Source organism: Panthera pardus, unplaced genomic scaffold (genome assembly GCF_024362965.1).
Source record: "Panthera pardus isolate Hobbes unplaced genomic scaffold, ASM2436296v1 HiC_scaffold_6, whole genome shotgun sequence".
Classification (NCBI taxonomy): Eukaryota; Metazoa; Chordata; class Mammalia; order Carnivora; family Felidae; genus Panthera; species Panthera pardus.
Genome location: NW_026526991.1, coordinates 21,166,637 through 21,180,485, shown reverse-complemented (window position 1 = coordinate 21,180,485; position 13,849 = coordinate 21,166,637). Strand labels below are relative to the sequence as shown.

Here is a 13,849-nt window from a genome sequence, read left to right as displayed (position 1 = left end):
TAAAATAAATGTTTCTGTTGAGTAAAGGAGCATATTAGATTTTTAGCAAAGTATTTGTTTTGGAATAAAAATTGTGTTCCTTTTCAAATTTGTCAGTAAGCTATTGGCAAAATAGTTAAATTTTCCAACATTAAATGCATTCTTATTTAGTGCATTCTTATTCCCCTTTTATTTTATATAAAATAAAAGTCTATTTTCTGGAAAATAGACTTCCGTAACATTCTTTTGTGTTTAACTTGATTTTATTATCAGAAGGGGGTACATTTGTGGAATAGTTGGTAAATGTGTTTTGAGATATACTGATTTCAAAGTTATTTTAAAAGTAACTGTTCTTTTAGCAGAGTCATTTGAATGAGTTGTATTTTTATTTTTTATTTTTTAATTTGACTTAAGAGAGCAACAGATGGTTCTCAGAAATGTGGAGGATTGTTAGTGTTAAATTTTACTAACAGTTTTCTGTTGGAATTTTTAAAGGATTGAAAACCTCCAGGTTTAAAACCTCTGTAGAAATATATTCTTTAAAAATAAAAATTACTGTTTCTAAAAGTACTTTTATTTCTCTACAAGTGAAACATATGGATTGTAAGGCGTTTGGGATTTATTACACATATTTTCCAGTAACTGTCACAGTCATACAGTTGTGGATATACATTATTTGTGACTTTTCCAAAATCAGCTTATTTACCAAACAAGTATATTAAAGACTCAATTGGCTTTGGTTATCCTTTTATGAAGTAGGAACCTTGGTCTTGTGATAGATTGCTGGTATGTGGTATGTATCTGACTGTAAATCTTGTTTTTATTGCCATTTGGTTGGAAGTCTTTAAGTTCAGAGCTGATCTTATCTTAAATGCTGATTGATTTGTCATTTTTCAACATTGTTTTCTCAGTTCACCAAGCTCACTAAAATATAAGTGGTTTCTGGAGTATTGAATGCTTAAAAAGCTATTAATGAGGCCACGAAGTTATGTAAATGATCAACCTCCAACACTAGCTTTTATAATCAGTTATATTATTGGCAAATCAAAGAACACCAAATGTACTAAATTTTGTATTATTTATTAAGGATGTAACCTAATAGTGTCTTTGTGCTTAACCGAAAGAGTTTCTAGGTGTTTGTGTTTATATCAGTAGTTCATATGCTGAAATTCTCTGATAATGTTGAAACTTCTGTTGTTCATAGAACATGAAAACCAGGCACAAATAATAGGTAATTGATTAGATATTGCACAATAATACAGCCATTCTCACTGCTCACTGCCAGAATTGGGTTCTCTTAGGAAACCACTATATCCCCCACCCCCCACACCCAAATTTATTGCTTTGTGGAAAAAGATAGTTTTGGAATGTATTCGTGGTTTTGTGGATGGATCTACATTCTTGGATGTAGTTTTGAATCTTCTTTCTTTGCCTCTTTCAAACCTACGGTGTTTTAAACTGAGTATCCTATCTGGACTACTGGCTAGTTCCTTAAGGAATAGCTACATCTGTAACCACCTTGGAGTTGAAGCCTCATTTTAATTTTTCCCTTACTCGAAGTTTTAATTCTTTTTTAGTTATCTCATTTTTTATTAAAAGGGAATCATAGAAGATAGATAATCTGGACCTGTGCTATCCAGTATGGTAACCACAAGCTACATATGCCTATTTCAATTCGTAAAAACTAAATTTGGTTGCAGTAGTCACATTTGGAATGTTCCTTAGCAATATATGGCTAGTACTACTATACTAGACATTGCAGGCATAGAACTTTCTATCATCACAGAAAGTTATGTATGACAGTGTTGATCTTAGAGAAGCCAGGAGAAAAATAATGAAAAGGATATTCTTCTTGGTCTTTTTCCCCCCACATAAAGGGACACTGAGACTGAGAGCTTTTTTTTTTTTTTTTTTTTTTAAAAACTCTCGCAGTCTTTCTTGATCTAGCATACAGTGTACTTGATTGCATTTGTGTTTTATAGCAGATTATATGATCTTAAATTTGACTTTGAAGTAAACATCAGGTTAGGTACTAGGGCTAGGAGATTCTCTCTGTGTACTTTTTGCCAAAGTTATTTGAAGTTCACAACAGTAAGCGATGAATTATAATTTCAGATCATGTACAACTTTTTGACTTTTTAACCTAAATGAAGGTTTCTGAGAGGAGTGGAGTAGTAATAAAAGCACCTACAGAACAGATGAAAAAAAGTACATATTTATGAAACCTGGAATGTAGCAAGATAAAAAGAATTGGTAAATAAAAATTTACTTGTGTGCATGGTAACGTCATTGTACCTGATTGGACGTCTGTTATTATTATTATTCTGGCTTTATGCTTCCAAAACCAGTTTTTGCTAGTTTTTATTGTTTTTGAAAGACATTCATGGAAGAAACATCTCATAGTGAGTAATTCATGAAGTGCAATGAACAATTCCTAAGAGTTTCAAGAAAAGTATAAAGTTGATTTTTTTTTTTGCAACTAAATAATGTGTTTAGGCTAGGTTTGTATACAAAATAATTTTGTATGCAAAATTAAGATTTTTAAAAGCTATTATTTGGGTAAGCTTAACCAAACACAACTTGTAAACATGTTAAAATGGATAATTAATTATAGCTTCTTAGCATTTGAAGCTACTATTTAGACTTAAATACTATTCAGTTTCGTTTTTGAGTGTTCATTTAGAAGCAGCTCTTAGTTCCTAACCCTTACTCTTTCTAGAATCTCAATAGAGATGTAAGACATTTCAGGGTGACATTTATGGAATGAAAACTGTGCCTATTTAGAGTTTTAAATATAAATGTATTTTTAAGAACTTATGCAGAACAGTGCACAAATCATGAGCGTATAGCTTGATGAATGTTCATAGTCAGCACACCTGTATAACCAGTATCCAGATCAAGGAACATTGCTAATATTCATATCTTCTCGTAGTCATTACCTCTCCCCACCTTCTCTCTAGGGGTAACTGCTATATGGTCCTTTGACACTTGAGAGTAACTTTTCCTGTTTTTGAACTTTATTTAAATGGAATCATGGTATCTGTGCTCCTGTAGTTTGGCTTCCATTCCTTAAATGTATGTTCATGGGATATATCTATGTTGCTGAACATAGCAGTTTTTCATTAATATATGGGGAACTTCTATGAACATTCTTAATGTGCCATTGGTATATATGACACATTATCTAGACATGGAATTGCTGGGTAATAGTGTTAGTGTTTGTTCAGCGTCAGTTTTTCCAGAGCGGTTGTATCCATCAGCATTTATAGTTTCTTCACATTCCTGCCAAACTTTTTTGTAGTCTTTTTTATTTTAGGCATTCTGACAGAGGATCTACTTTTATCTTATTTATTTAATTTGCTCACCATAAGTGTTGCTACCATTTGTCACCACACAATACTATTTACCATTGACTATGTTCCCTATGCTGTACCTTTTATCCCCGTGATTTATTTATTCCATAACTGGAAGCCTGTACCTCCCACTCTTCACTCATTTTGCCCATCTTTTCATCTGGCAACCATTAGTTTGTTCTCTGTATTTATGGGTCTGTTTCTGCTTTTTGTTTGTTTATTCATTTGTTTTGTTTTTTAGATTCCACATATAAGTGAAATCATATGGTATGATTTTCTGGTCTGACTTATTTCACTCAGCATAATACCCTCTAGGTCCATCCATGTTGTCGCAAATGGCAAGATCTCAGGGTCATTTAATTTTTGAAAATTCAGTGAAATATTCCTTACTCCTCTACTTCTGAAACTTTTATCATGTCTGATAGGTAGTTAATTACTAGGCATTGAGTTTGTTCTGCTGTGTTTCTGTTATAACTTTGTAACTGACTTTGTAGTTCTGCAGAGTAGCATGTTTAGGATTAAAATGGTATCTAAATATAGGTGTTCTTTTCAAACATATTCTTATTTCCTTTATAAAGAATATTTATTTTAGAGAGATTTCTGAGATAAATGCCCTTAATTGGATTTCGTTAACTTTTCTAGTTTTTAAATTCTACTTTATTACACAAACCATTAAAGGGAAATCTTTGGCCAAATTATATGTATCAATCATAAGTGAGAAATGGTTGCTTTGTATATATATATAGATATATCTATCTATCTATCTATCTATCTATCTATATATATATATCTATATATATATCCCTTAAAAATTGAAGTATCATCACCTTCTCTGTTAGGTAAGAATATTATAACTATCAAGGCTGCTATTATATTTAATTTATAATAAAAGCACTATATAAATATAGTTTCTGTCTCACCAGTATACCTTTTACTTCCTTTGCATAGAAAAATAACTCTACATTTTGAAATTTCTTTCAATTCTACTGCATCAACTTTGGGCATTTATTTTGGGGGAAGATTTTTTTTTTTATGAAATATTTTAAAAATATTTTTTAAGTTTATTTATTTATTTCGAGAGAGAGAGAAAGCACAAGCTGGGGAGAGGCAAAGAGGGAGAGAAAGAGAATCCCAAGCAGACTCCATGCTCAGGGCAGATCCTGATGTGACACTTGAACTCACGAACCATCAGATCGTGGCCTAAGCCGATGTTGGATGCTGAACCAAGTGAGCCACCCAGGCACCCCTGGGGGAAGATGTTTTGAAAAAAGAGTGTATATGTGGGTGTGTTTACTGTTTAAACATTCATTTATTACTATTAGGTATTTGTTTATTTTGACACAAGATTCTCTTGCCAGGAGACTACCCTTAAAATGAATTTAACAACATTTATTAATAGTCTTCTAGTCTCATATTTATGATTATTTTTTATCCAGTTTTAGAATAGACATTTTTTTTAAAATAAGTCAGCTTTAATCTTATTTTTGTCTTAAAAGTTACATTTGCTGCCCTGTTTCTTTTGCTTTGACAGCTATGTAAGCTTTAAAACACCCTCAGTTAAATGACTCTTCCTATGAAGATAATGAAGATAGACTGATTTTAAAAATATGTAATAAATATTTAACTGATATTCATTATTCTAGCCACTCTACCAAATGTAGGCTTGGACATAGTCCCTTCCTTACTGCAAAATCTACATTATGTTATACAAATGCCAGTATTCATGGGTGAGGCTTGCTGATATTGTGTAGGCAAAGGCATAATTAAATTATTATAAAAAGTTAAATGATAATAAATAAAAGTTTTAAATAAAAGAAATGATTGTAGAAAGCTGAAAGTGTTAGTCAAGTTGCTTAGGTCAATAATGACCATAGACTATCTTTAATAATTTTAAGGTGTATATCTTGTTATCTCTCAGTCTTCTTAAATAACAAGTTGTTTTTAACTTAATCTAAATAAAAATTTAGATTTTGTTTTATCATTTTGAGAAAGGAACATTGTCCCCAAATCATATGAAAAATACAGTGCATGATGGTTGTCACCACTGACCAGTCACAAAAGATCTGTAAAATAGAGATCACAGGGAATATCTATGTCTCAGAAACCATCCCTGGTGGCTTTGAGGGATAGGTTACTGGAGGTCATGATTACTATTAGGAAATCCTAGACACATTGGTATATATCTACTTAGATTTTATTACTTAAGCTGTCTTGTTTTCAGCAAGAGTTCAACTTTGTAGTTAGCAAAGTAGCTTTAAAAAATTATAAATTAGGTTTGTATCAATATGTAGTCTACATTTTGACAAATAGTTTTTAGAGTAGGTTACTTTACGGCCATTTTTTGCTTAAAGATAGGTTGTTGAGAAAAAATACTTTTGAGTAGGTAACTTTCTTTGCCAATCTATTTTAAAGAATATGAAGTGAATAAGTAAACAATAGAGTGCACAAGATTGTCTTACATTTTGTTTTAGTAATTTTTGTATAAAAAAGAGCCTCAAAATTTAATTAGAGTTAACAGTTGAGTTGACTCTTAAGTGGAAAATGTCCACTTAAGATACCTTCATCTTTTCTCAGCTTTTCTATATATTTGAAACTTTTCATAATGAAGAGTCAAAAAAGGTTTTAATTTAGGACAATAATGGAAAGCCTCCAGTAACTGCTTATCTTTATTGACCGCCACTGGGTAATAAACATCTGAGTGTCTTCTAGGTGTAAATCCTGTGGTGGATACAGAGATGTTTAAAGCATGGTTTCTTTCTTTTTTTCTTTCTTTTTCTTTTTCTTTTCTTTTCTTTTTTTTTTTTTTTTTTTTGTTGGGATGGTTTCTTTAATAAGCTTCTTTGAGAAGCTTGTAATACTTCTAAGGTGAGAGGACTTTAACACAAATGATGTCTTAACAGGGTGGGTAGTGAAGTAGCAGAAGGAGAACATAGAAGTTAGGTGATTGTCTGTTCTGAAGAAAACTTTTGAGGCTGAAGAAAACTTTTGAGGCAGGCTAAGAGTTTTAGGAGATCAGTATGAGGTCTAAGTGTTAGTCACAACTTTGTTGAAATTGGTTAATTTCAATTGATTGGAACAAAGAGAAAATCGTTTTATTATTATTTTTTTTTAATTTTTTTTTAACATTTTTATTTATTTTTGAGACAGAGAGAGATAGAGCATGAACGGGGGAGGGTCAGAGAGAGAGGGAGACACAGAATCTGAAACAGGCTCCAGGCTCTGAGCTGTCAGCACAGAGCCCGACGCGGGGCTTGAACCCACAAACTGCGAGATCGTGACCTGAGCTGAAGTCGGACACTTAGCCGACTGAGCCACCCAGGCGCCCCGAGAAAATCGTTTTAATATAGTTGATAGTCTATTCTGATCTATGTAGAAATCTTTTATCTGTGACCTAAAATAATAAATGAATGTCTGAGGGAGAGAATTTTGTGGTGTGTCTTTTTCTTTTGAACTGTAGTGTTTTTCCTTAAGAGTGGTGAAATTGCAAGTGCTCAAAGAGCCATTTCATGTGATCTTTTTTTTAAGGACTCAAAACATCTTGAAAAAATAAACGCATTAAATTAGATGCATTTATAAAATGTGTTATAGCAGAATACTTACTAAAATAAGATTGTGCTCATGAATAGTGAGATAGGAACTTGAACTTCTAGGTCATTTGTTTTTAGTTCAAATTAATATTACATAATGCTCTTAGCTCTTTCTTGATAGTTCTGTGTCTTACAATGATCAAAAGAGCTAAGATTATGTATTTATATATGAGTGCTATTTAAATCTCTTAAATGATTGTTTTCCTGAAGGCATGTGTTATGTTTTACTGGGGTACTCTGTGTTTATTGGCTCTATTATTTCTGGGGAGACAGGATGTGGCCCTTAGAGTTAAAATGACTGGATTCAAATCTTGATGTTACCAATTGTGAGATCCTTAGATAGTACATTTATCTTCTCCACAGTGTCCTTATCTGTGAAGTGAGGGTAATAACTTGTAGGATTATTGTGAAGAATGAAACAATTCCTTAAAAGTGCATAAATGCTTTGGGAATGGGATGTTCAAGTTGAGTTACTAAATAGTCCCTTTATGTTATCACTTTTCAGAGACTTAATCCTCTAAAACCCTTAACTTATTTGTATACATTTAAGGAGCCTCCGACCTAAAACAAGTTGTGTTTGAGAAATTGATTGGTTTGGGATTCTCCAGTGAATCTCTGTTAGGTAATTAGGTTGCCAGGCTAACTTGTGAAAAACAGTAATCCTAATGTAGCAGAAATAATGAGGAGAGAACAATAAAATGGAAAGATACTGTCTTAGATATTGATAGTTGAGCAGTAGTAGGTTTAATTAGAGGTTTTTGAAAGAGATTTCTATAGACATTCTGAAAGTCATTCAAAATCTTGCAAAGAATTTTGGAAAGCTAGCATTGATTCTTTGCTAATTTTGCTTCCAGCTTTATCATTTTTCTTTCCATTTAGGATGGAGATGTAGCATCACTGATGCATTACACAATTGTAATATATCAACTATTAATACAGCTATTTTTTGAGTGATTTGTTAAGACTGGGTAACTGGATGGGAACTATTTTTCCTTGGGTAAGAGAGAAAATGAAAGGAAGAAGATAGTTAAGTACAATATGTGTTTTTAATATTGTAGATAATAAGCTATAAATGATCTCAAAGAGTCATAGTGGGTGAGCAGCTTCCTGTACTGGTCCCATTCATTCCCAGTTACTACCCATAAGATGGGGATAGGGTGGAAGGAGAGAGTGAATATGTTATTCATATGTAAAAGGTGCTTACAAAATGGGTTTTTGTGTAAACAAGCATTTCCTGACATATATAAGCTTTCTTTCAAAAAGTGATTCAAGATTTTATAGTATACTCCAGGGTTATCATTATGAATAGCATTTTGAATTTTTAAACATTTTAGCTTTTATTTGAATTCTCGTTAAATAAGAGATTACTACATGGGATATAACCCATTACATGCACCTTTTGTGTACCAGAGTTCAAAGATGGAGATTTTCCTATGTTCTCCTTAGATGAGGGTTCTGGGTCTAATACTTTTAAAAATATTTAGATTTATTAATCATGAAGAAACCAACTTTTTGATATCAGGAAAGTATTACAGTGGTGCTATAATTTCTCTGACATTAGATTTTAGTTATTTCTATTTGTAGACTGTTGTGACACTCGGGTAAAGTTTTATTACTTCTATATACTCTTGATTAAAATTAGATACACTATTCTTTTATTAGGAAGTGGCTGTTTTTGTCTTTGATAAAAAGCTGATTGACAAATATCAAAAATTTGAAAAGGATCAAATCATCGATTCTCTAAAACGAGGAGTCCAACAGTTAACTCGACTACGACACCCTCGACTTCTTACTGTCCAGCATCCTTTAGAAGAGTCCAGGTAAATTTTTATAAAAACTTCCATAAAAGACTTGTTTTGAACAAATACTTAAAAAAAAATAATTTTATATTTAAATTCTGTCTGTACGGCATGCTGTCAGTGACAAATTCTTATAAACTGAGTGTTGAGCTCTTATGGATTTACTATTTCCCTAAAATTTACTTGTATATTATGTGTATTTACCTCTTTGGAATTTTCTTCACATTTGCTATCAATCTGTATTTGCTTACTCTGTGCTCAGCACTGCAGTAGTCAAAGTGGAAGATGCAGAAGGATAGCATACAGTCCCTGCCTGAAAGTAGCTCTCCTTGCTAATTTGCTAGAATTTTTTGTATTCTTTGCATTTATTCCCTATTTGCAGGCTATTTTTATGTATGTTTCAGGTACTCTTCTAGACATTTAACTTTCTGATATGCTCAGCATATCAGTCCGTAGCCCTCAGTTACCCTACCATTTATTTTTTTCAAGGATATCTTGGGAATTGTTGCTGAGAATGACAAGAATATGAAATTAATGTTGTGTAGTCTTAACTGGATCTTCAAGCTTATGGTGCTTTTAATGATACCCTAGCTATATAAACTTTTTCCACATTAGTCATAACCCCTAATTTCTTTCTTCCTTCCTTCCTACCTAGCAGACTGTATTCCTCTCTCTAAATTCAGAAGATCTTAACCAAATGGTTTGCCAGTTGTGTTCTGTGGACCCTGGAATTTTAAGGATGGGGAAGAACAGGCAGGTAGAGGAACAGAGCTGGCAGAGTTCCAGGCTTCCAGTCCACCTTCAGCCAGGACACTTTTGCTTTTATCTCTTTGTATATATTGGATTTCTGTGTAATTCTTACTTTGGAATCTTCAGTAATCCACTGTCACTGATCCCTCTCCCCTCAAGAGCAGAAGATACTTTCTTTCAACCCAAAAGAAAAAAACCTAATATTTACTGTGAAAACTGTACTAGATACTTTACATTTGTTTAACTTATCCGACTCTCAAAATTATATGGAAGAACTGAGGATCAGAGACATTACCTAAGCCACATACTTATGACACCTTGATTCTTGAGCCCACATTTTTTCCCCACTGTACCATGGTGTACCTATCCAGATATATGCCCATATTTCTCTTATCACGATAATATTTTCATTGCTCTTCTTTTCATGAATAAACCCAGAAGAAAAGTGTAGTTGTTGACTCTTATGTAACATTTACTATTGTGAACTCTGTATCCCAAAGTGGACTAAGTTTTGTTTGCCACGCTTGTCCTGAGCTTTCCTAACTGTGCGTTTTCCTCTAGAGTGTATTCTATCAGCCTCTACCATGTCACCTATTAGAATCCTGCCCATATTTGTTATTTTAACTTGTATCAATGTGTCTTATAGTTCATCATTACATTTTAAGTCTCTTGAGGGGAGAAGCTCTCTCTGTAGCTTCTTTTGTAGTGACTTAAATATTACAGAAGGGATTTATGGGCAGTCATTAAGAGACAATTCAAAGGTTACTTTAAGGCATCTTCATTGTTAGGTTGTAAAACTGTAAAATTGATAGAAAGAGGACAACTTTAGGGTAGGAAAAAAATAACTTCCAGTTTTTAATGAATTAATGTAGAAATAATACTGGAGTTATCCAAAAGAAATGTGCTATATAGTAAAGTAATCCAGGTGAAAGCCCAGAGTTGGTGATGTATATTAAGGGTAACAGAGGCAGTAATTAAAACTATAAATAAAAGAATTTTTCAAGAGCATGAATAGAAAGAGCAAAGTACTGAGGACAGAACTTAAAATGTAGAGGAGAAAAAAAGAGTGAGGGAAAGAAATGAGCCATCATTGTTACATAGCAGGAGAAAAACAGCACATCATGGGAGCTGAGGGAGGGAGAAGGGACCTAGTCACTGAGGACCACTGAGTAAAGAGAAAATAAGGACTAAGAAAAATTCATTACATTTGACTAGTGAGAGGTTATTATTGATAATCAGTAATTTCAGTAGCAGGAAGGCAGTTTGGAAGCTAGAAAATAGGTACAAAGGAGCCCAGTAGACAAGACATCATGTGAATAAAGTCCCATAAGAGGAACTCAAAGGAAATTTTAGAATGATGGTTTAATCACTAATATACTGAGGTAAAGTTTAGGGAAGTGAGGTCATTCATGTTAGATGAACTTTATGCTTTTTAAAGTAGAACGTGGATAATAGGTGAGTAATGGGGAAAGGGGGCCATGGAATAAGCTAAATGAGAGAACTATAAAGGAATGTCCTTGAATGCTGAAAAATAAAAAGAGCAAGGTTAAAGTACATTATGTGACTTAGTACTGAATTTAAAAAGACTGGGGTTTTCTATTTCTTTCCTCTGCCTATGACATAAGGAAGAGAGTAGAAGAAACTTGTAATGATTATTAAAGGATTCATAAGGGTTTTTTCAGTAAAGGGTAATAAAGGGTGATGGTTTATTGTTGAGATAGTTGGGAGAAAGGAATCAATCATGTATGGTCAGGACTCAATACTTTGAATTTGGTGAATAAAGATGCCAGTGAGCTAGATTTGGTGTAAGTAGTAAAGGGGTAGGAGATAATGTCTAGTAAGTAGCTGTGGCTGGGGAGGTGGTTCTTGAGAAGAGGATATAGCCCTTCTCACATGTAACTGTAAAAATGATGATGGAAGTGAATATGAATGAAAAAAATAAGGGGGCTTCAGCTGGAGGAATAATCATATGGGTGTTGATGTGACCAAGGATGATGTTGGGGTCAAGACAGAGAGGAAAAAAAAATAAGAGTAACTCAAATACATGAATCCTGGGAATTATAGAAAACTGTAGGAAAGACTTTAGCGTATTTGATCAGTTTTCCTCCAGTACAGTTCAGCAGATGAAAGCCTGGTGTCCACTGTGTTAATGAGCTTGATGAGGGAGTAAAGAACAAGGTAGCATCTTTGTTAATGAGTGAGCAGGTGTAACTCTCTCCCTCACCCTAAGGAGCTTTGTGTTAATCTCTCACGTATATTGAGCTTCTGCATTCACTTTTACTTGAAAAATGAGTTTAAGGTGAAAGAAAAGGTACACAGGAACAGGAGAAAGATGAAACAGCAAAGGGCATACTTGCTATTAAGCATTTACAATCCAGGTGCAGAAGTTTGGTTTAGCTTTGTTACCACACTACCTTGTAGTTCTCTATTGCCAGAGCCTAAGCCCAAGTCATAAAATGTTAGCACTTGAGTCTCAAACACTTGGTAATGATAATAGCAGTAGTAAAGACTTATTGAGTTTACATGCTAGTCACTGTGCTGTGTGGTTTACATTCAGTATCTCCTTTGATCCTCGCGTAACCCTTCAAGGTGGTTTTTTATCAGCATTTTACGAATGGGCAAAGTGAGTCTCAGAGCTGAGGTGTCCAAGTCACGTAGTCAGGGGATAGGGATGCTAGGACTTGAAGTTGGGTATTTGTCCATCTTCAAAGCCTGAGTTCTTTATAATTACTCCATAAAGCCTATTGAATGTTAATATCTAACGTTTTCTGAATTTCTAAATATTCTCATATATCAAGGAGCAGTAATTTAAAATTTTAAAAATTGTGACACCTTTTAAAATTATATATAAAGTAGGTAAAAGCAAAGCTGCTCTGATTGAAGTAGTTATAGAGGCCCCTGGAGCTGTTCTCTGTGCCCTTTTCTGACTCCTCTTGCTCCAGGACGGTCTGTGGGAGACTTGCAGGTTCCTTTGAGCATATTCTGAAAATTGTGTATTATATTAATGTTGAAAATAAATCTAAGTTTACTTTCTTGTTGACCACTAATATTTTATGTACATTTGATTTTGATAATGTGGGAAAAAATGGTGGTAAATAAATCTTTTTCTTTTTTAAAACAGGGATTGCTTGGCATTTTGTACAGAACCAGTTTTTGCCAGTTTAGCCAATGTTTTAGGTAACTGGGAAAATCTACCTTCCCCTGTATCTCCAGACATTAAGGATTATAACCTTTATGATGTAGAAACCAAATATGGTTTGCTCCAGGTATGTATTTTTGTTCATCATGTGAAAAGAGTTTTTTCTTTCAAAATTGTTTTGTGGCTGTTTCAAACTTATTAGCAATATAAACTGCTTCAGGTAAACCTTTGGATCCTTTCAGTAATTTAAAACTATTTCTGTATTTTGTAGTTTTTCTACAGTTTGTTGTTAGTTTTAAATTATATTTTATTTTTTTACTTTATTTTTTAAAAATTTTTTATTTATTTTTGAGAGAGAGAGAGAGAGAGAGAGAGAGAGAGTGAAAGTAGGGGGAGGGCAGAGAGAGAGGGAGGCACTGAATCCGAAGCAGGCTCCAGACTCTGAGGTATTAGCACAGAGCCTGATGCGGGGCTTGAACTCACACACCCATGAGATCTTGACCTGAGCCAAAGTCAAATGCTTAACTCACTGAGCCACCCAGGTGTCCCAAATTATATTTTAAATTTATGAAACATAACATTGGTAACCTTTGTAGAAGGGTACTTACTGACTGGTGGTTGGGGTGGTTCCATTTTTATTTTTTTGAGTTCTAAACCTCGTTAATGCATTTCATAAACAAACTATTAAGTTGAAGTACTTAAGTATTTAATAAAAATTAAAAATTACATCTTTAAGGAAATTATTTAATAGGCATCAAGAGATATTGTTAGCCTTTTCTTATATGTCCACTTTTTCTAATTTTCCTTTCCCTGTTTACCAAAATGAAATATCTTCAACTCTATAAATTTGTGCAGTAGAATTTTAGTTCCTTGGGGACAGAGATCATTTTATGATTTTTTAACAGCTTTATTAAGTTATTAATTGGTATATAATAAACTTTACATATTAAAATACTATATGGTTTTATAAATTTGCCATATATACCTGTGAAACCATCGCTGCAATAAAAATAATGCACATATTCATGACCCCCCAAAGTATTCTTATACCCACTGTAATCCTTCCCTCCTACTTCTTGCTATCTTTCTATCTCTTGTCCCAGGAAACCACTGACCTGCTTTCTGTCACTATGAATTGGTTTGTATTTTCTACAATTTTCTAACTGGAATCATTTTATATGTACTCTTTTTTTTCTGCCTGGCTTCTTTCACTTAATTCTTTTGAGATTCATCCATATAGTT

At 33.3% G+C, this 13,849-nt stretch overlaps 1 protein-coding gene across 5 annotated transcripts in view; it reads left to right on the top strand.

Moving 5' to 3' along the window:
* The window catches only part of SCYL2 (SCY1 like pseudokinase 2), a 70,534-nt gene that overhangs the window by 16,849 nt on the left and 39,836 nt on the right, over positions 1-13,849 (top strand). For 4 of the 5 annotated variants that reach the window (XM_053894691.1, XM_019446555.2, XM_053894689.1 and 1 more), the window contains 2 exons: positions 8,582-8,739; positions 12,590-12,734. In XM_053894691.1, the coding sequence (XP_053750666.1) occupies positions 8,582-8,739; positions 12,590-12,734 (303 nt within the window). The remainder of the gene's footprint in view (positions 1-8,581; positions 8,740-12,589; positions 12,735-13,849) is intronic. The other variant, XM_053894692.1, reaches the window with a different exon arrangement.